Source organism: Mastacembelus armatus, chromosome 23, assembly GCF_900324485.2.
Source record: "Mastacembelus armatus chromosome 23, fMasArm1.2, whole genome shotgun sequence".
Taxonomy (NCBI): Eukaryota; Metazoa; Chordata; class Actinopteri; order Synbranchiformes; family Mastacembelidae; genus Mastacembelus; species Mastacembelus armatus.
The window spans coordinates 12,309,841-12,333,281 of NC_046655.1; the positions used below are offsets into that span (position 1 = coordinate 12,309,841).

At 43.0% G+C, this 23,441-nt stretch overlaps 2 protein-coding genes across 2 annotated transcripts; one reads left to right on the forward strand and one right to left on the reverse strand.

Annotated features, from left to right (window-relative positions):
* Positions 1-445: 445 nt before the first annotated feature.
* gnai1 (guanine nucleotide binding protein (G protein), alpha inhibiting activity polypeptide 1) lies at positions 446-14,704 on the reverse strand. Its single transcript, XM_026326492.2, has 9 exons — positions 14,245-14,704; positions 8,058-8,100; positions 6,949-7,090; positions 6,413-6,570; positions 4,381-4,509; positions 2,955-3,084; positions 2,609-2,762; positions 2,224-2,451; positions 446-1,696 (listed from the first exon to the last, which is right to left on the reverse strand). Exons 1-8 carry the CDS (start codon positions 14,360-14,362, stop codon positions 2,261-2,263), a joined length of 1,065 nt encoding a protein of 354 aa, XP_026182277.1. The 5' UTR covers positions 14,363-14,704; the 3' UTR covers positions 446-1,696; positions 2,224-2,260.
* Positions 14,705-18,624: 3,920 nt separating this feature from the next.
* cd36 (CD36 molecule (CD36 blood group)) lies at positions 18,625-22,774 on the forward strand. The gene is made up of 12 exons (XM_026326577.2): positions 18,625-18,879; positions 19,237-19,397; positions 19,479-19,623; positions 20,474-20,629; positions 20,740-20,831; positions 21,031-21,080; positions 21,187-21,256; positions 21,534-21,721; positions 21,846-21,964; positions 22,051-22,124; positions 22,306-22,360; positions 22,460-22,774. Exons 1-12 carry the CDS (start codon positions 18,757-18,759, stop codon positions 22,634-22,636), a joined length of 1,410 nt encoding a protein of 469 aa, XP_026182362.1. The 5' UTR covers positions 18,625-18,756; the 3' UTR covers positions 22,637-22,774.
* The last annotated feature ends 667 nt before the right edge of the window (positions 22,775-23,441 follow it).

The window sequence follows — 23,441 nt, forward strand, 5'->3', positions numbered from 1 at the left end:
TATGCAACTGAGGGGCCACAGCCCAGCTGGTCTTCCAACTATCCCTGCCCTACCTATGCTGATTAACTGGATCAGGTGTGTTCTGCCAATCAGAAGCTGGAAGGTACCAATTTATTTTGTCTTCCCCCACTTGCACCCTCATCTGAGATGGTATCTTCCAGCTTGTGATTGGCTGAGCACACCTGACCCAGGTAATCAGCAGTGGGTAGGGCAGGGGTAGTGGGAAAACAAGCAGGACACTGGTCCTCGAGGAACATGGATTGCCCACCCCTGCATTAGGACAAAGCAGAATGACATTTTAGGATTTAAAGATTTAAAAGAATGACAAATATATACTTGTTTGTGCTTCTGCAGCTAATTATTAGAGCAGCAATTTAGCTTTCATTAGTATAAATATGCTTCATTAACTGTTGTTATATATGCATAAAGATACAGCAACTCCATATGATCTGTAAATGGTTTTTATTAGCAAAATAAGGGAGATGAGTCTACAAAGATTCTCCTTCTGTGGAGAACATACACATACATTGACAGTTGTGGCAGTTTCTTTATATGAACAGATCCAGGACTGTATTAATCATCACCCTTCTTGGCAAAGTAGTACTGATCTAAAAAAAAAAATCACAGACCAGGCTCCCTTGACCATCTTGGTTTCCATCAGCTGAATGAAGAGCTCCATGGATCCTCAAGCCACGCCTCTACTCTCAAATCATCACGAGATAAGATCCAAGAATGGCGCCCGAACATTAAAACATTTCATCGTCCTCACCTTTACAGCCATCTTCAGTTTTTCTTTCTTTAACACCAAAAACACCATATACTGTCCTCCAAAATACATTAAAATATACAGTAAAATGTGCCTACTCTGGTCTTGTACTTTTAACACTTGAGCGCATTAGAGGCTCAGTGCCTCAGTTAACCATTTTCTGAATGGTTGGGAAGTATGGATACCTTACACACTGCTCAAAAACCAGAACCCCAGATTTGTGGGGTACATGTAACATATACATCTCAGTATTGTACTGCATCAGCCAGTCAAGGCTTCCATTGTTATGGCGGGTGGGTTGTTGGGGGTAGGGGACTGTGGAGGCTACACGTTGGTCACCATGGAGACCCATGTACCTTTAGACCAGAGAAATCCTCCTCTTCCCGATAGCTCAGTGGTGTGCACACAGAAGATAGGGACACTAACATATGAAAAACAGTTTAAGTCTTTGTGTTTCGAACAATTCAGCAGGCAACAGAACAAGCATTCGGACTACAACCGCAGTAAAAGGCATGCGAAGGCACAAGTACCAACATACTGAACTCAAAGTTTTCCCCCCCTTTTCTTCCCTTTTGGTTGTATGGAAAGGAAGAAAAGAAGCATTTCCATTCAACAGCAAAGTTTCCTTATCCAGAGACAGCGGCAGAAAGAACAGCAAAAACATGAACTCCTCTTTCTCCTCGAAAATTAAAAACAGAAAAAAAAAAAAAAAAAAAAAAAGAGAAAACGTCTTAACGTGTGAAAATTTGCTGTGACGCTTTTACAACGATACAAACATCCTACACAAACGTAACGCTAATTCAAAATGTTCCAAGACAAAAACATAAATAAAGCTGTTAAAAGTGGCATATAGTACAGCACTGGTCTGTGACTGATCCGTCTGACTTCTCATCTTCCCCACCAAGGATGTACACAAGCTGGCTCCACTGCCTGAGGACAGAAGAGGAGAAAAAAAAAATAAATGTGTGTGTCTTTCAGAGGAGAGCTTTCTGCGTAACTCAACCTTACCACTGTTACGCAAAACATAAATGGAGCCTTGTATTTAAGCCTCCGATAAAAGAAGGCAGTGATTTCAGCGATACAGTGATTCAATTACACATTTGATTATGATGGATTATGCTGCCAGCTCCAGCTACGCTCTTCAGTAATTCTGAATGCTTAAGCTCTGGAAACAAATCATTTGAGGCTAATTTGTTAAACACATATGAAAGAGAAAAGCTAGATTGCAGGCAGACGTTTTAACCAGGCTCCAAGTGTTTCCTCAGAAATTCCTAATCCTGATGCTACAGTGAACACACATTCAGTCCTAATTCATCCATGATGCAGAGCCACATGTAAACAGACATGTCTTGGGCATTTGAGCCTCGTAAAAAGAAGTAGACCCCAGTCAAACTCTGGCTGGTGAAAATATTAAGCAGGGATGATGATGATGATGATGATGATGAGGAGTATCTTACCAAGAGAACAGGGTTGTCGTCATCACTGTCATTATCCTCAGAAGAGACCACAGTCTTTCAGGTTGTTCTTGATGATGACGTCGGTGACGGCGTCAAAGACAAACTGCACGTTCTTGGTGTCTGTGGCGCAGGTGAAGTGGGTGTAAATCTCCTTGGTGTCCTTCCTCTTGTTCAGGTCCTCAAACTGACACTGGATATATGCAGCTGCTTCCTCGTACGTGTTGGAGCCTGAGAAAGACGAGAAGCAGGAAGTGATGGAGACAGGAAGTCACAATATAGTAAAAGGCATTGAAATTGCAGACTGGGTGACCAGGCTGTAGATTGTCCTGAATTCTGAACGGGAACAATTTCATTGTCATTTATAGCAAAACGCTGTCAATCTCACCAGCATATTCTGGGTAGCAGATGGTGAGAGGACTCTTCTTGATCTTCTCCTCAAACAGGTCCTTCTTGTTGAGGAAGAGGATGATGGAGGTGTCTGTGAACCACTTGTTGTTGCAGATGCTGTCGAACAGCTTCATACTCTCATGCATGCGGTTCTGGGGGTAAAAGGAAGTGGGCGATGGTCATTGTGCTTCACACTGGAAAGCCAGGTTGTGCGATCACTGATCCATAAATATGGAGAAGATCTTGTACGGGACATTTCCTTATTTCTACTTCACTGACCCATCACGATTCCAGTAAACAAAGAGAAAGTTCCTCTGGATTATTTTTCCCCAATCACCACTCACCATCTCCTCGTCCTCAGCCAGCACCAGGTCATAGTCGCTGAGGGCCACGCAGAAGATGATGGCGGTCACGCCCTCAAAGCAATGGATCCACTTCTTCCTCTCAGATCGCTGACCGCCAACATCAAACATTCTGGGAGGGAGGAAAAAAGTCAATTTAAGCATGTTCCTCAACAAACACACATACACACACACACAATACTATACAAGCATCAGAGAGACAGGGAGGAGTCACTGTGGCTGCTCTGGTCTCACTGCAGTGTTTAGTGACAGTGGTGACGAAGGGGAAAGAAAAAGTGAAATCTTTTGATGTTAGATTATAAATGATCACTGATAAAGTACTAGAAGTGCAGAGAACAATAAAAATGTCCAGCAAAGAGGAACAGACTTCCAGCTTTTGCACTGTATTTCTCAATTAGGCAGCCAAGAGGCATAAATGTGGGAGATTTTATTGCTCACTTTGAAATGTTTAATGTAGAGTGATTCTGAGTAAAGACACACCAGAGTGACATGGACTGTAATACAGTCAGACATGATTTATATCTTTCTATGTTCTCACATTCAGGGCAGCAAATCCAAATAGCAAGCGCATTTTCAAACCATACTCCAAAGGGAAACTATATAAAATAAAAAATACAACCATGACAAATTAAAATACCCAACATAGTCTCATTAAATAGCTCCTTACTGGTCTAAAGGAAAACGAAAAAAGTCACAGTTATGCTGGTGAGCTTAAAAAAATAATTTATGAAGAACTGACAGGCAAAATCCTGTAAACAAGTGGAAATGAAAAAAATAAACACATAACGAAACGTGAAAGACTGACAGGTCAGTTGCCCTCCACCCTCCACTCTGTTTACCTTCACAGCTACAAGGTTAGTCATTAACTGCTGGAACCAGCTGGAAATACTTTGCTTCTGAGAGAGCTGCATAGCTGCAGCTGTGTAAGTCCAACATCAGAGGAACAGCTATAGCCCAGATGTATTGTAATATGCAACTGGTCTGTATATTTAAGCTGCTGTATGTAACTGCAGGGATAAGCACAGGATTGTGACTTACTGCTGCACGTGTGTGTGTGTGTGTGTGTCTGTGTGTGTGTTTAGGGACAAACAACAGCAGTTCTCTCTCTTTTGTTTCTACCTGTATGAATTTCAGTGACACTGGCACTGGCTATATGACATCATCAGGTCTGCTGCCCCCACTTCCTGTCAGTGCTTATTTATTTATTTATTTTTGTTAAAACCCATGTCCCACAGTTGAGTCATCGCTGATGCTCTCAACACCTTCAGACTGTGTCACAACTTACAGCTGTACATAAACAAAGGGAATTTCTCTGGGAGTGAATGAGTAACAGGAAGGAAAGCTAATTATGCCAGCGAGCGAAACACTTTAGAGTCTGAGCCGGTTGTTACAGTGAAGAAATTCTCACTTGAAGTGCAGGTCCTTGAATGTGAAGTGTGTCTCCACAATGCCTGTGGTTTTGACTCGAGTCCTCAGGACATCCTGCTGAGTTGGGATGTAGGTGGCCTGAGATATCCTGTCCAAATCGTTCAGGTAGCTGAGGGCAGGACACAGAGAGAAAGACGTGAGGAGGGAAAACATAAACAGCAGAGAGAGAAAAACGAGAGGAGAAAGGAAAAGAGCAGGATGGGAAACAGGTGGGAGAAACTGTGTCAAAAGCATCATGGTCAAATGTGTAAGTGCCCGATGAAAAAACAACTAGTCATAAACCAGACTGGCTTTATTTTCCATGATTCAAACTTTCTGGGTGCAGCACTTTCCGTAGCCCAGTATTTTACAATGAAATAAATCCATCATAAATCAGATGACATGATACACATGTTAATTAAGTCTGGGGGATTTTTTTTTCTCATCCAGATTTGGATAAAACTGAGAATCTAAAGCATGCAGCAGAGGCTGAAAGCACAACATTCGTGTGTTTAAACACGACGGCACAGTAGCTTAGTGGTTAGAGCTGCTGCCTCACAGAAAACAGGTTGTGGGTTTTAATCTGCACCCTGGTGAGGACTGGCATTGTTTTCTGTGTTTGGTGGACTCCCCTCTGGATTCCCCCCACAGGCCAAACATATGCTGCTGGACTGGAAAATCCCTACATGCGTGTGATTGTCTCAGTGTGTCGGCCATGTGGACCACTGATCTGTCCACAGTTCTGTCCTACATGTTTCCACATACCTGCTGGGAAAGGAACTAATGTTCTCATAGTGCTGGATGGGAGCAGACAGGCACAGAGAACTGATGTATGGGTGGAATCTGGTTCATTCTTCAGCATTTTAGAGAGTTGATTTCAATTACGTTTATAACTGATCAATTGTTTTATTGTAGGTTACGACATTTTGTCACAGAAGAATATTCTGAAAGAAATCCCCACAGAATCAAAAGTCACAAGGATGTCCTAAACGCTGCCTTACATCAGCCGCATGACTTTTACAAGTGTGGCGATGCCCGATTCGACTTTAATTAATGAATTCATTCATTCTCTGTCATGTGCTATCATGTTATGCTTAATGCTGCCACTATCTCTGGTAAAAAAAAAAAAAAAAAGGTCTAATACTTGTAATAGTGTGAGTGTATCTGGTGTTTCTAAACAGGATATCACACACAGGCCTACACACACCATGACCCAAGCTCACACCTCTAGGTTGCTGCGGTGAAATTAGAAGGAAGCAAGATTAGTGATGTCTGGTTTGTAGCAGCTGAAGGCTGGCAATCTCACCCTCATGCAAACAAGCCCTTTGTTTGTCTTCCAAGGTATTAAGTAAAATAAAAAATACGCAGGGTGCAGCAGAGCAGTTGTGCTACTCATAAAAAGCCCCCGGACAGCAGGATTAGAAGAAGCAATTTTAAATGGCCAACAACTGCAGCTCCATCAGCCTGATGTAACCACTGATGTTTGTTCTACAGCAACAAAAGAAGACAAATGGCTCTTTTTCCAACAAAACTCAGGAACTGCCTTGTGATGGTTCAATGCCAAGGGCTCTAGGACAATATGCACGTTACGCAGGCTGGTGGAGAAAGATAATGGAACTGTTAAGCTGGAGAGAGAGAGAGAGAGAAATTTCTCTGTGTGAGTTTTTTCAGTCTTTGACAAATGTTCCTGTGCTGAGATGTAAGGTCAAAGATTAAACAGCCTTTCCAGCTACCGCTCTTCAGGGCTGGCAGAGGACGACAAATATTGACAGTTTAAAAGTCCAGACGTACGCACGGTCCTGTGGAACAACTTGTGTTTGGCTACCTGTAACAGCAGCTTTGTGCGTGTGGAATGGCAGTAATTTCAACTCCTGCTTATCTAACGTGAAAAAGGCTGTCATTAAAAGTTGACGTAAATTTGTGTGTGTAGGATCATGGAGTTTTTTTCTGGAGGTGACTCACAATTTTGGTGAACTCTTAAACTGTTGTTGTTTGTGTGCGTGCATGTATGTGCGTGTGTGGCTATGACTCACTATGCTGCAGAGTCGTTGAGCTGATATTCACGGGACCGGCTGAAACAGGCTTGAACACCTCCGTCCTTCCACAGCCGCTTAATGACACCAGCCAGCTCTGCCGTCATGAAGCCTTCCTCTGCTGAGCCCGCCAGCACAAACAGCTGCCGTGCATCGTCCTGGGAGGGGAGTTGGGGTGGTGTCAATATCATAAATCAACCATCAAAGTCATTACACCACTGCTGCAATTAACATGAATCTGTTACCAAGCTGAAAGGCCTCTCCCAGGCTGGGCTCTAAGCAGATTTTAGAAGCAGCTGCTGATCAGATGACCAGAAGAATTTGTTCTCCAGTGTCATTGTCATGTCTTGTGTACTCAAAGAGTGCATGCAAAATGTCACATCACCTAATTTGACTTTAGAACTTAAAAGAACATTTAAATGACTTGTCGACGAGCTGAAATGACCTCTGAACTCATGGATATGCTCAAACCACAACCTCACTTCAGGTTTCTACTCTGACCCCACCCAATTACATCCCCCCTCTGTGTCACTCACAGCTCTTGCAGCATCGCCAAAGTCGATCTTGAGGCGCCCCATGGCTCTGATGATGGCGATGATGGACTGGATAGTGTTGCTGTAAACCACAGCCTTGTACTGCTTACATTCCTCTTCTGAGTAGCCTGCCTCATGGATGATTCTGCAGAAAGACGGAAAAAAATTGGTTGGACCATTTTCCTGCACTAAAAAAAAAAAAAGTTCCTGTAAAAGCAGCAAACAGAAACTGAATTGTTCCAAATGCAAACATACAGAAAACTCATCTTTTTGCCCAGTGAATTAAGTTTTCTGACTTATTTTCCTTCTCAGCTTTTTCTCACTATCCCTGATGATACTTTGACTTTACTTGCTCATTGCAGCTTATGCAGAAATACTGCCAGGCCACAATGGCCCTGGTCTCCATGCTCCTCATATCCGGACGCTTAAATTATGGTCATCCAGGGAAAAGAAGCTATTTCTACAGTCGCACTGAGTGAAAGTTATTCTGGACAGAAGCATTAGCTGAATGCACACACAGTGTAACATTTTTATTTTGTATCTATGTTATTATCAAACTAAAATAATTTTGTATTATTTAAAATAATAAACAATTTCCTAAACGGTCTGGTCTTTTTGTGGAATTTAGTGGCAACAAGAAACATATAGAAAGAAATAACAACATGCAAATCTTTTAGTTAATAATTCTGTCCAGTAACTACATAAAAAATTCCCTCTGGTCAGAGAGCTGCTTAAAAACAATAAACCACTGACACATCTGTCTGCTGACTGATGAAAGTTTCCATCGGAGTGTTTGTGAGACACGTAACTCATATGCACCACACACACTATGGATGTATGGAGTCTATTCTAACGTCTTCCGCTCATGATCCATTATGCACGGTACCCGTTTGTGCTGCGACTCAGAGCGGAATAGTTCCCAGAGAGACGCTATAAAAGCATGATGGGTGTTTGACACTGTTTGTGTTGAGGAAAATGAATACTCTGGTGTGCTGCCATTATGTATGTCTGATAAGAGAAGTTGCTGCTGATACACAGGGAGAAGGAGTGAAGAAATGTTTGTTTTGATAGTTCAGTGTGCAGAATGATTAGATGGAGCAAAATGAACTCACTTCATCTGCTTGACAATCGTACTTTTCCCCGATTCCCCAGCACCTGGAAAAGACAGAAAAAGGTTTATTAAGCAGCATAAATATTTCAAGAGGTTCATGTTGCCTGTAAAAAAAAAAAAAAAACTGTCCATTTTAACCCTCACATCAACCAGCTTGATTCATTTATCTGCATATTTCAAAAGAAGCACTTAGAAGATTTTATACAGTGATCTAATGCGATCAAATGGCATGACAACCATTAAAATGAAACACTAGAACCACTTCGACCAAGAGACAACTGAGAAACAAAAGTGTGTATGTGTGTGTGTGTGTATATGACTGTATGACTGTATGTGTGTGTGTGTGTATATGACTGTATGTGTGTGTGTGTCTGTGTGTGTGTGAACCCTTACACTTCAGCTCTGGGCCGTTCCAGTCTAACGTACTCAACGTCAACGAGCTCAGTCAAAGGTTTTGTGATCAAACATCACAGTAACCGGATCAGAAACACTGAAACTTGTAAAAGCAAACTGTGCAGTGTGAGTCTCAGAAGCAAAGGCTTCACATCTCACCGTCTCGGCGTGAAGGCCTCGACGTGACGCACACGTTACGACAAAATAGATCATTATTGACAGGGCTGCGAAGTGCCGAAAAACATGTCACTTCAAGATGGGGAGGTACTCGGCGCTGACAGCTAATTAGATTGATGGCGGTATAGTTGACTGATGAGACAATAAAGGAGGAGACAGGGAGAGCAGAAAGGGAATCAGACTGTCGGCACATCTTTTGCTTTGCGGATCTCTAAACGTCACAGTGCCATGGCAACTGCTCTTGTTATACTCGGCACATCTCTAGTGCGAGGCCACCGTCACCTGAGGAGGCTTTGTAGTTGCAAGCATGTGTGTGTGTGTGTGTGAGATACGTTGGCTTCAACACACCATTATGTATTATGCATCTGCTGCTCATTTACTGTGCTTGAGGGCGACACAACTAGAAACTTGGACGAGCCCTTTTATTAAAAACTTTCCTTTACCAATCAAAACCATCTGTGACGTCCTCATAAACCACAGGCATTAGACTCTTGTGCTCTAATGGGTATTACCATAAACTACTTTATCTCTACTAATGTACCATCAGGGTCCTCATGTTACAGCAGTGGATTCTTGGTTATAGAGAAGCAATTGGCTGGTTGCACTGACGTAGCACTCTTCTGCCACTGGGGAAGATTTTTCAAACCATGTGAGAGTGGATATTCCCTGGCTGAACACCCCCAGCTTCCCTCTAAGCTCTAGAAACAGAAAAAGGGGAAGTGAAATCATATCACGAAATCTCTGACTATCTGTAACCCTGTGATACTGTCAGCGAAGCCAAGATGGCTTGCTCTTGCATAACAAATCATCCAACTAATCTGGGTCCAATTTCCTCAGTTGTGCAAAAACAAAGAAAATATGCCACTTGTTGAGCCTGTGTCATGCTGTAAGCGACAACTTCCCCTGAGCACTGTTTCTAAAAATTTGAACACAGAATGAATAAATAAATATACACACTTTCCACCGGAGCGTGCAGACTATCTGTTTCTATTTCAACCAACATTACCTCAGTAGAAACTGAATGCCTATAGGAGAGCCCAGGGACCTCATACTGTCAGTACAACCGGGTGAGATTCACCTGAGGACACATTATTTTAATTACGTGTCACCACTCAGGTGGTGGTGAGCCCTGGAGGGGGGTGACGGTGCAGTGGCAGCTCCCCGTGCTCTGAGGCCAAACACTCGGCTGTGCGAATTCCTGTGGGGTGCACAGACAGATGGCGAGAATGCTGCTTTACTGGGCACGGCTGCGCAGTCAGCTGGCACAGTCGCAGCCCTCGGCCTGCCCGAGAGCCATTTTCACAGTGCCACTTCACATACTGACGCAGTGCCTCCCAATGTGGGATGCACAGAAACCCGTATCAGGCAGGGTCTGAGCAAACACTGAAGTTCAAAGTAACCTTGGAATAAAGTAAAGTTTTTCTCCAACTAATAGTAACAAGACGTCTCTGTGGTTTCTGGAGTTCTGTTCATCTTTGAGGAGAAAATTCAATGAGAGTTGAACTGAATTACTGAATTAATAATGAATCATTTTATCTTTTCCATTTGTGATCACCTTGTGTCACGCAGCCTGAATAAACACTGACAAACTGTAATTTGCAAAATGTAGAAGCATCTTGTGTCAGAGACATTTTTTACTGCTGCTGCTCAGAGTTCAGTCCTTTCACAGCACAGGAGGTGCTAACGTAATGAGCCTGCCTATTATTACGTCTTCCAGTGGTTAAAACTAGATGAAAACCATCCGTTATGTGTCAAAATCTTCATTGTAATCAATGAGATATGTGTGTGTTTATGTAACAACCTGGCTCCGGCCTCTCGACAATAGTGATATCATTAGGGTGTGGCTCCTGTCAGAGCCTGCAGGCCTGAGGAATACAAAACACAGCACTGTCCTGATTTTGGCTCTCACACATGCAGACCTTCAAGGGTTATATGGAACCACAGGCCTGACCCACTGCTCCTCATGCAGAGTCACATTACACACCCACAGCTTTGATATCCCCACCCCAAAACAGCTACACAGTCAAAACCACTGGAACAGCTGGTTTCTGTTTCTAGCGGTTCAAACTATTTTAGGAAAATCCAAGCTAACCCTCTATGTGGAGGTTTTCTCTTCCTCCACAGAGAACAGAGCCATTTCTATCCACCAACCGAAAACACATCTTCCCTCCTGGAATTTCCTCTGGGTGATCTTTCCCCAAATACGCACACAGCGAGGAGGAGAAATGCTTTAAAACCAGGGCAGTATGAAGAAAATTAGTAAAAATGATCCGACTCACTGCAGTCCATGCTGACTTTGGGTCAGGGAGATAAATGAGTGTGGGTCAGGGGGTTTGTGGGGGCGAGGCTTCTTGTTCAGTCCACTTTTAGGTGCACGGTCCAAGGACTCAAAGAAGACGTATGAAGTCTGGCACAATGTGCTAACCACATTAGCGATGCCACATTAGCAGCATGAGCCCAACACCATCTACTCCTCTCCCTCAGTTTTCCACTCCTGTTCACATCCATCTTCCTCTTTTACATTCTCTCCATCTCCTAGAGTCATTTTCCCATTATGATTTATTATGCCCCTCAGTCACTATTCAGTTCCTCTTTCTCTCCGTCCCTCTCTCTCTGGGGTGGGGGGGTATAAGTGTGAGTCAACCATAAAGGACTCCAGGAGCCTCCAAGCGGTGCTACCCACCGAGGGAAATGACCACGCCAAATCACAGGGACTGACCAGCCAACAAGCAGGTTGATAGCCAAAAGACTGTTTCCCACACACACACACACACACACAAGCACACACACACGCACACACACACACAAGCACAGACTCAGCTATTCATGGAGAAGTCTAATGATGCTTACAGCACTAAATTAATGCAAACACTAACTATTTTCATTTCCATGTTGTTTTGTGAGCCCCCCCTGTCGCTAAGATGAGTAACAGTCATTATGCGCTACATGTTTGGCAATGCCAGTTATATAACTTTGAAAATATGGAAAAGATTACAGAGAGAACAATGACAAAAGTTAGTCAACAGGCTAAGGATTACTAAGAAAATCTTCCCACAGTTGCACAAGAGCTATAGAAAGCAATTAGGCTGAGGAGATTGTAATCTATTTTAGCACATGGATATGAATAGTAGGATAATTAGGTCCTGGAGATAAAATGAGAGCCAAATAAAGAGTAAGAGCTAAATGAGAAATAAGTTCAGTTCTCACGCACGCACGCACGCACACACACACACACACACACACACAGAAGACACCTGAGGCTGCCAGCTGGTTTGGTTTTAACAGTGTGCACAAGGACCTGCAAAGATTCAAATCATTCTTCATGCAAATTGAGGTTTTTACGTCAGCGTAATGAATTCATGACGGGGAGCACATGTAAGCCTGTGATTAACTTTTGGGACAGAGCTTCACAACCAGATGATCTTAACACAAAACAGCCCCTCACCAAATCACCAGAGCTCTGCTGTAAGCACAAATATCTTATCTTTATTTTTATTTTTATCTTTATCCTTGTCTTATTTTTACTTTATTTTATTTATCCTTATTTTTACACACTCTTACTCTAATGTTTACACGTTGGACAGCTGTAAAATGCATTTCGCTGAAGACGTATGTGACAAAAAAAAATTGAATTTGAATTTGATATCTACGTTTCCTTCTAGCAACAGAGCGTGTCTCCACTTACAATGAATCCACGTTTCGTTGACACGACGTGTTTGGAGAAAGGTATACTCCTAAATTGGACGTGAATCAACATCGCCACAAGTTTTTTTTCCAGTGACTTTTTATGTACAAGGTAAACAAGTCAAAGTCAGGCCCACTGCTTCTCTGCTGTGGAGCTTTTTCATTTTTAATGCCTCATCATTAGCAGCCTTCTCTCGTTACAGCCCCCGTCTTCCTTTCTCCCGTCGTCCCGGCCTCCTGTCAGGTGTCATTTCAGGCAGTAACCTGAAGAGTCTGAGTCTGTTACCTGGCTACCACATTGAATGGATCAAACACAAACAGGAAAAGCTTGGGGCCACTTAACTATCACGGCAAAAACAAGCTATACACGTTAAAACAGTTGAACGAACCCTGTATGTGACAGAGCTTCAGCTGATGCACGCGCACACACACACACACACACACACACACACACTTCACCCTAACTCAAGCAGCATAGCACAAACTTGACTTAACTTGCTCATTTTCAATCAGCAAGCCCCAGCAGGTCTCTGAGCACCTGAGGAATGTGGACCTAAACAAGAAAGTACACTACTGTTCAATTAAAAGAACCCAGGCGTCTCCTAAATGTCACCTGTTTCCCAGGAAATGGAAAACAATGAGTCCTAAAGACGTGCAATTAAGTAAAAAAAGCAGTAAGTGTGTTCATCTTGCACTGGGTCACAAATCTGCACCAACATATTCATATTCTGTGTCTTCCATCAGGTGTTGGCGTCTTACTGGTATTGGCTTCCAGACGTCATGTTCCGGTAACACACATAACGCGTGTGTGTCAACATTTGCCAAAGCAGGTCGACGAGAACGTTTTTCACCTGCAGTCTCTATTTACAAGGATAACAGTGTTTTGCCACATGTAACTAATGTGGTTAATTCACACATGGCTGGTTACTAAAGGAAAGGAATTTACATAATTGTGTATAGGAGGATGTCAGTGGGAGGAAGGAAATGACAAAACATATGTAATGAATGCAAGAAATAACAATAATTAGGTGAAGAAGGACTTCAATGGAGGCACTGAGCCATTCATAACACGTCCTCGTGGTAGATTTTAAAGGGACATGTCTGTTCAGCCTGAGCTCGCTGGATCTCTGGCACTACTCAGCATGATTTGATGAGCATCCGCAAACAGTCCGAGCACAAAAAGACCAGTCAGAAAAGGTCGTTGCTGAGAGTAATGAAAAGGTTGAGTCAACTCCTGAAACGTCCTGCAGCTGTTCTGCTGCTATTTCCTGCACATGTTTATGTGGCTTCTAACTAAACCAGACTTTCATTTCTATCCATTCATTTTTATAATTGTCTGCATTTGTTGCACTGGACGATCAACGTGTCTCTATGGGTTTGATTGTAGAAAAGACGAGCAGCAGGGAATAAAATGTGAAAAACAAAGATTCAGCAGCTTAGGGAGCTCAGGTGGGAACTAACTTTTAAATCTGCTACAGTGACAAAGTTTTCATTCAGGCTTGGGCCCCCAGTGAGGGCCGGGCCCGTTTGTCTGCACTGGACTAGAGATGTGCCATTGTTGAGGGGGTTTAGTCGATACAAAAGCTCTGCACATATGGCTGCATGGATCTAATGGCACTGATAAACTTGCCATGCATTTCTTCTTGCACAATTTGAACAACACGGATTAGAAATCAGGTTAAACACAACCAGCGGCCACGCCGTTGGTGTTTCCCTGTTAAGACTCAGTGTTTTATGATAATTACGCAGAGTTGAGGGCTGAGGGCTGAGGGGAGGGTCCTAGCGATGCGGAATTGAAACTCCGTAACACTTCACATCTGACACCATCACAAACCAGTTCAATAAACCAGCACTGACGTGGTTTTGGACGGCTGGGTGTGTGCCTCCACGGTGAAGTTCACCCACCGCCGCCCCCGCCACCCTTATTTCCTTACCGAGCAGCAGCAGCTTGACCTCCCGGGCCGCCTTCTCCCCGTCGTCCCGCAGGTTCCTGTCGATCATTTTGCTGCGCTCCACCGCCGCCTTGTCCTCCGTGCTCAGCGTGCATCCCATCCTCGACTGTGTCCTTCAGACCCAGGTGGTGTGAAAAATACCTAAAACACCATATACACCCACATTCAACGGTTAAGCCTGCCGTCACCCCGCACACACGCCCTTTTTTCTGTGCTGATCGATCCGCTGATCGGTACAAGAAGGAAGCGACGTGAAAACACAAAGACGCGCGGCGTTTCTTCCGTCCTTGCTCCGAAACACGCTCGGGTTCAAATCCTCCTCTGGTCTAACAGAGAAATAATCCCTCGGTGATGTCTCTCCCACCCGCTCGCCTCCATCCGTTGCAGCGACGACTGTTAGTATCGACGGTGCAGCCCCGCAACGCTCCCGCAACAGCAAGCACACTTCCGCTGCGAGTCTTCAAAATAAAGGCGTCACCTCGCAGTATTGTGCACAGGACAATAAAAAACATTTAAGAGGGAAATGCTATATTAATATTAAGGTTAGGATAGTTCTCATTATGTTTAATATGTATGTTGATTGTTTTTTTCCCCTCTTACTCAGTGTTTTGAGTTTTGAATTTTTGCTGTCTACCTAATGAGAAATGCAGATTAGGGTTTGGGTGATTGGTGACTTTAAATTGTTGTTTATATGTGATTGTTTGTCTCTATGGCTCATTTCTTTTATTTTATCGCTGCTTGGTCGAGCCGGAAGACTTTCGCTCTACCATTAAGATGAAAGACACAAGTGAGGGAAACATGGGTGCAATTACTGAAACTAAGATTTTAGTTTATATGTCAGCCCTGTGATAAACTGGCAATCTGTTCATATCTCACCTAATGTCAGCTGGGACTGGATCCAGGCCACCCTCCAACTCTTAACTGGACTAAGCCCTCATGGTTTTCCAGCTACCCCTGCCCTAGCTACTTCTCATTACCTGGATCAGACCAGTTCAGTCAATCAGAAGCTGGAAGATACCAATTCACTTTGTCTTCCCCCATTTCCACCCTCATATGATATGGTATCTTCCAACTTTTTCCATTTACTGAACACACCTGATCCAGGTAATCAGCAGTAGGTAGGGCAGAGATAATTGGAAAAGAAAGGCTGCTCTCCCGCTGTAGATGTTATTGTGCTGGTGCTTTTATTTTGAAGGTACAAGCCCAAACAGGAAACATCTTGCCAAGGAATGCATTTCAAACCTGTACACACAAAGCTTCTCACCTAAACAAATACTGCCCATACTTTTCATATTATAGGCTATATCACTCACTCACTCACTCACTCACTCACTCACTCACTCACTCACTCACTCACTCACTCACTCACTCACTCACTCTCTATATCCACTTATTCCTATTTATGGTCACAGGGATCTGTTTGGGTGAAAGTCAGGGGTACACCCTGGACAGGTCACCGGTCCATCACAGGGCAACCTATATCATGTGATTTTTACTTTATATACAACAAACATATATATTTTTACCAATAATAAGGAGTTTACATAATATCCTTAAAGAGATATAGACTATTCATATTTGTACATAACTACATTATACTAGAATACTTCACTTCATATAAATGGATTTCAAAGATGCTGGTGAACTTTTACACTGCCATCATCGAATCCATCCTGACATCCTCCATCACGGTCTGGTTTGCTGCAGCCAAAGACAAAGACAAGGCCAAACTGCAACGTGTCATCCACGTTGCCGAGTAGGTGATCGGCTGCAGTCTCCCATCTCTCCAGGAGCTGTACATCTCCAGGACCCGGAGACGTGTAACCAAGATCGCAGCAGACCCCTCTCATCCTGGATAAGAACTCTTTCAGTCCCTCCCGTCTGGCAAGAGACTCTGGTTCAATAGGACCAGGACCTCACGCCACAAGAACAGTTTCTTCCCCACTGCGGTCAACCTGCTGAACAGTACCCCAGTCACCCCTATGTGTCCCCCCCAAACAACAGTCAGTCACTTTTCACTTTAACACTCTTAAAGTGCACTACACTTCACGCACTCTTCGCTTTTCTGTATATACATAGTATTTATTTTATTTTATTTTAATTATTTATTCTTCTTTCTAGTTTATTATAAAACTATGTACATACTCCATACCTGTATATATGCTTGCTCCAGACACCAAGACAAATTCCTAGTACTGTAAAGTGTTCTTTGCTGTACCTGGCAATAAAACCTATTCTGATATTACCTGTATCACCTGTGTAGGATATCCAATGACAGTGTACATTGCATTTCTAGCAGGTATTGTTTCCATGGGAACCACACCTGAACCTGTGTCAGTTTTAATCTCCTCACCTGTCCATTCAGCTGTACCTGACCATTGTTTGTGGTTTAAATAATTAAGCCTGTCGCACAAAGTCAAGTGTGAGTCTTCAAAGTCGACAGTCGATCTAAAGGTTGATGGTGTGCACGTTTTTCCACACAACTCCCCATGGTGAAAAAATTGCACCCCTGCTTTTCCATACAATTTTCATTTCAAATGTGGCTCTTTGAGAGTACATGCAAATTTGTGGCGTTGACCTTTCCATTCTAATCCTGTGCTGGCTAGAGGTTTCCTTCTTTGTTGTCCCAGCCTTCTCCAGGTCTGAGATAACAACAGACAGAGGGTGTAGCCCTGAGGCCAAACGGGCCATGTAATTTTATCTACCAAAAATACCACAGACATAGAGGACGTTTATGTTCTTTGAAAAGGGCAATGTTCATAAGTGATTTATGTTTCTGTATATCTCTGCTTATATTAAAATTTGAATCTTTCTAATCTTTTTTATATGACTGTGTATCTGAAAATCTATACCTACATCCATAAGACACACTGTGTAGTTGTTGTTTATTAACCCATATAAAAATAAACCATAAAAAAGGTGGCATGTTGTCTTATGCGGATGGTTTAATAAGCCGACATTGTACCTGTAGTTTAAAGTTGCTGGAATTAATGAAATTTTACTGATTGTAAGTCTTTATAAATAAAGAGAATTCTAATTTGCTTTCAGTCACAAATGTTTGACTTGTGTTCGCAAGATCAACAAGGTCAGTCAGGTGAGATGGTTGTCAAGAATGTTTGTTTAAATGGAGACACGTCTTTACCAGAGACTCAGGGAGGAACTGTTGAAACAGTCCTTCTGTACTGAACATGCAGTGAGTGATGACAGAATGCTGGTGCTGCTCTCCAGTGGCAATAATTTGCAACTACATAGTGATGCAGAGCAGTATTTCTAAATTTGGAGACACTGCACATGTTCAATGATCCAGCGCAGCATCGTGCAGTGCTGCAGGGCTTTAAAAACCTGACCTTCTAAAGCACCGCTTGACAGAATCAGCTTACTCATTACAGAAAGCTCAGCACAGCCTGGAAAACAGCAGCATAATGTCTTCTGTCACTTTGCAGGAAGTGGTGGAAAACAGCCCCCAGTGATGTCGTAGTGATGTCATCAACAGGAAGCTTACGTTACCCACTGCTGATTACCTGGACCAGGTGTGTTTAGCCAGTGAGAAGCTGGAAGGGCCGGGATAGTAGTGTCTACCTCTTTTTACAAAAAGCCGCTACTCATGAATTATGGGAAATGTAGGATCCAGCATGTTGGAACTTGAAACATAGCAGCAACAGCTTACCTACAGTATCTTTCTAGTCTTTTTTACACACTAGCAAGCCTGAATTCAAATGACTGTGTCGGTAGGGGATATGATATAGACAGCAGATAGTACATTAATGAGAAAAAATGAAATAATATAACCCTGGCATGCCCATGACTAATGTTATACTGCTGTTGATTAAGTTTGAACAGCCCACATACAAGAAAGTCATAAACCTCACACTAATGACTCAGGATGCATGGGAGAAACATGGAAAAGTAGAAAAGCAGTAAACATTAATTCATTTTAATACTCCTCATAAAACCTCACAGCCACAGCTATTTTGAACTAGCCTGCATAAGAAGAATATGCTTAATCATTCATGCCCCTGTTTCTCTGTGTGCCCTGAACGAGGATGAGACTGTGTGGTGAGCTCAGCTGGTTTTAGGTGTTGGAATTAAACAAAACAAAATATAACAATGGCTCTGGGATCAGAAATAAACTTTATTGTATGCACTACATATCTGTGCTCCAACTCCTCTTGCAACCTTTCTCCTCAGCTGTTATCACTTGGTCAGATAACAGTTACTTTGGGGCATCTCTCAGCTGAACCTTAAACCTACCATGTCGTTATATAATTTCGTTTATAAGAGCACCCTGGACCTGTGCCCAGGTGTCTGTACCTTTACCTGGCCTCTGCTGCTCTGTCAGTTGCTCAGATGGTACAGCCTGCCTGTGCTGCTGCCACTGCCGGGACACAAACAGTGACAAGCTGCACATACTAGCACACACCACAGTCACAGAGACAGAAGGAGAACAGTCTGCCAGGCAGACAGACGGACGCAGGGAGGGAAACGCACACCGCCATGGGCTGCTGTAACAGAAGGTGCGGGCTGATAGCTGGAGCTGTGTTTGGGGCGGTGGTAGCCATCCTGGGAGGTATCCTTATCCCAGTGGGGAAGATCGTCATTGAGGGGACAGTGGAAAAGGTATAGTGCTCAGTTTCACTCTGTGTTGGAGAATGAGAAGTGACAGATTGTGTGAATGTGTATGCGGAGATCAAGGTGAATCAGGAGAAATGAGAGGCAAGAGGCGTGCGTTTTTGAAAGCTGCTTCAACTGGTAAACAAGATGCTGTGCAGAAAGCCAAGATTGCCTAGTTTTCATCCATCAAAAGATCAGCGACTGTGATTTTTTTTTTTTAGCCACTGTAGAGAAAACCTGAGACGGTTCAAACCTATTTTACAACAGAGCATCCACCTTTTTCATGTGCCAGTGGGGCAGCTGGCCTGCTGGCAGTCTGAAGGCATGTTAAAAATAGACTGACTGTGTGTCTACGGTGTTTAGGAAACCGTCATTGAGCCTGGAACTACAGCTTATGACAGCTGGGTGTCTGCAGGGGCAAATGTGTACAGGCAGTTCTGGATCTTCAACCTTAAGAACCCAGTGGAGGTTTTGCAGTATGGCGCAAGACCTGTGGTGTTGGAAAAAGGACCTTACACATACAGGTAAGGTCATTCGCTTCCTCAGTCGCATTACATAGGATTTACAAAAATCTACTCTCTGCTGACCCTCTCCTCCCCCTGCAGGATAAGATATCTTCCCAAAGAGAACATCACATTCAACCCCAATCACACTGCCTCCTTCCTGCTGCCTCAGGGCGCCATCTTTGAGCCATCCATGTCAGTGGGATCAGAGGAAGACAAAATCACCACCCTCAACCTGGCTGTGGCTGTAAGTGAGTGTCACCCCACTGTGTGGTGATTCCTGCCCTTACTTAGTCTTACAGGTAATAGTTACTGTACCTCAGTTTCAAGGCCAAGTCAAGCTTTGCCAAATCAGTGCTGCCCTGTGGAGGGTTGCTTTAGTCTGCAGCCACTTATTTTAAAGATTATTTTCCTGTGTGGCTTAAATTAATTTTAATCATGATGTTTTCTAAAACAAGCTTTTATAGCTTTTGGAGGTTAGCACTGCTTTCATCTACAGACGCTCTTTGGCTTGAGTCTGTGTTTTTTCAAATTTCTGCAACAGGGGGTGAGAACAAAGTTCACATGACTTGCAGTCAGAATGAGTGAATGAACAGTCTGAGATGAAAAAATAATGCAATCGTCCTTTAATTGCTGTATGAACACAAGCAATACATTTCCTAAATAAAAAAGAAAATTAAAAAAAGGCAAAAAGATTAAAGTCAGGAAGTTGTTTGATCATAATGATGGTAGTAAAATATTAAGACTGAGTATCCAGCTCTGTAACACCAACATTAATGCAAAGGTGCTGCTGTGTTTGAGCCATTATTTCACAATATTAGCCTTTGTTTATGGGACAGAACAGTATGTGCTCAACCATGAGTGTAGGCAAGTTCAGTGAGATTGTTTGCTTGTCAGTAATTATGTGGTATCACAGTCATAAAAGCGGATTATTTTCTGGCTTATCTCCTAAAGCACCCAAGCAACAGACGAAGCTGTGTGCACAGCAGTTTTTCATGCATATCATACTGTTGACACCATAACTGATAAATAAATTATAATTTGCTGAGCTTTCTCTAATGTAAGATAAATGTTTTGGGTTTTTTTTTTTTTTTTAGGGAGCTTATTCGTTGGTTCCAAATGTGCTTCATTCGGTGTTGGAGACCATGATAAGAACAAGCAACTCCTCCTTGTTCCAACACCGCACCGTCAAGGAAATGCTGTGGGGTTACAGAGACCCTATGTTGAAAGATACTGTGGGCCTGTTTTCAACTGTAAGTAAACACAAATATCATATCCTTATTCCTTGATGTAATAAACATTAGAGAACACCCCAGCAATGACAGGATTTAATCAGTTCATTAAATAAAATCATTTTTCCCAGTACAATGGTACCTACGATGGCTACTACACTGTCTTCAGTGGAAAAGATGACATCTCAAAGGTGGGAATGATTGACAGGTGGCGGGGAGAAAGGTGAGTCCAATTATGATTGAAGTGAAGTAGATAATGAGTCTTTATCTTTTAATGCAGTTACAGAGTCTGTTTTTTACTGTGGTATTTTAGGCTGGTGAAGCAAATCATCTTAATCAGTTTGTGCAGATCATGACAAATGAGGTTGTTTGAGAACAAATCTTTTGGCTGTTTGTCAGATAAATCTCATTTTGCATAACAGGAGCTTACATTTCTGGAACGACAAGTACTGTGACATGATCAACGGGACAGGTATAGCTTATGCAGCAGTTTCTTCCTAAAGCCATCCCCAAACTTACAACCGTAAATGCAGACACGGCATCTTTTCTCACCGATTTCTTCTCCTCTTTCACCCCAGATGCTTCTGCCTTCGCTCCCCTTTTAGACAAGAAGAAGCTTATCTATTTCTTCTCATCAGATATCTGCAGGTGAGAAAGGATTTCATTTTGTAGGAACAGTTTCATCTGAAGGAGTCTGACTGTGATCTGTTAATATTAATTGGACCAGAAGATGTCAATAATCCGATTTGGCATCTAAATTTGCAGTCGTTTGGACTTTTTTATTCCCCCTGCAACCACTAGAGGTCAGAGCTTTCCAATGCCAAAGCCATATTCATGTGCAGGAGTCAGTCTGAATTAAGCTGCATGACAGAACCACTGATTGCTGGATTTGAGGTCAGTTTCTGTGCACTGTTTTTGCCTTTAGGTCTGCGTCCGCCCAATTTGAGGCGAGTTTGGACCTGAAAGGGATTGAGGTGTACCGCTACACCCTCCCGCCATCCACTCTGGCCTCTCCTACAGTCAACCCAGACAACCGGTGTTTTTGCAAGAACCCAAAGACCACCAAGAACTGCACCTTGGCTGGAGTACTGGATATCGGCTCCTGTCAAGATGGTAAGTTTGCTTTTGGTTTGAAGCACTGTGGTTTTACCCAGTAATCCAGATTCAGCAGGGAGTTCAGGCATCCCATCCTTTTTAGCAGCTTCACATTGTCATTATTTCCTCACCATCTAAACAGGAAGGCCTGTCTACATGTCTCTGCCCCACTTCCTCCATGGTAGTCCATCTCTGAGAGAGGACGTATTGGGCCTCAGTCCCAATGAGGAGCACCATAACACCTTCCTGGATGTGGAACCTGTACGAGCAAATACACTTCTAAATATCTCGGAGTGAGGTAGGGGGCAGTAGCTGTGATCCTAACTCCTGTCGTATTTTTCCACCAGACAACTGGATTCACCATGAGGTTTGCCAAACGAATTCAAGTAAATATGATGTATGGGCCGTCAAAGGTCATCACGTAAGTTGAATTTCACCTTGTTAAAAGAACGATTTTGTAGAAAGATGTTTATTTGCATGAGAGTCACGTTAATCTTCTTATATAACTCTCAGCAAGAAGGCAAAATGTCAAACAAGTTCTTTAAGAAAGTTTGACACATTGTCATGCACTGAATGCCAAGTAATGAACTCTTTCTCTGCAGGGTGCTTAAGAAAGTTAAGGATTATACCATATTCCCCATTGTTTGGCTGAATGAGGTAAAATAAAATTATGGAGCCCTGCAGTCATGAAGCGTATCATCGGTTAGCTTGGGATGCATGTTAATTAGTCTCTCTCCATCTCCTCTGTGTAAACAGACGGCTTCTCTGGACGACCAAACAGCAGACATGTTTAAGAATGAGCTCATTTCCCGCATCCGCACCTTGGAGCTAATACAGCAGGTGCTGCTGGGCACAGGTGTGGCCATCTTTGCCCTGTGTCTCATCTCCTACTGTGTGTTGAGGGGGAGAAATAGTCAAAGCAAGCTTGCGTGAATGATTCATCCATCAAGTGTCTGTTTTGTGTGAGAGCACAGTGCATTTAAGCTGCTACGGGGACATTAAATCTTTTGATATAGACTTGCACTTTTTTGTAATTTCAGTGTTATTTATAATGTCATACTTTCTTTGATACTGGGGGGAAGACTGTGATTTTGTAAAGCTCAAGAGCTGAATTCCTTTGCCAAGTATTACTTTAATTGCAAACACTGTTAACATTACGCCAATCAGGGATTTCTAGAGAGCAGGTGATGACTCCTCTATACTGTCAGGTAATCCTTTAGAGCTCCACACAGAGGAATGGGTTGGTTTCACATCCTACGATATAAATGTATATGAAAATAATCTTGTGCAAATATTCATTGCCAAACTAGTGTCTTCAAAATGAATAAAAACTGAAGAAGTAAGTTTTTCACTGGGCGTCCTATTCCTGGTATTCAAATGCTCTTACCCTGCAGCAATCGATCAAAACTGATTTTATGTACACGGCTCCTCCACCCACAGTACAGCTACGGCTGCTGCTGCAGAAACAAACCTCGCCACTGTGCACATACTGAAGCAAAATGATTCAGTTCCCTCTTCACCTTTGAGGGGCCCATAAATCAAGAAGAGTAATAAAAATAGGCTGGGGTTGATTATACTGCAGTTATGAATGATACTAGGCTTTGTTTGGGGAGAAAGCAGAATTCCTGGCCAGCAGGACACCTCCTCTCACTTTTAGGATTTATAAATGATCCACCGGTAGCCCACTGGGAGTCTGACTCTACTGTTCAGTCTGAATCTTACATATCCCACAGTTTGT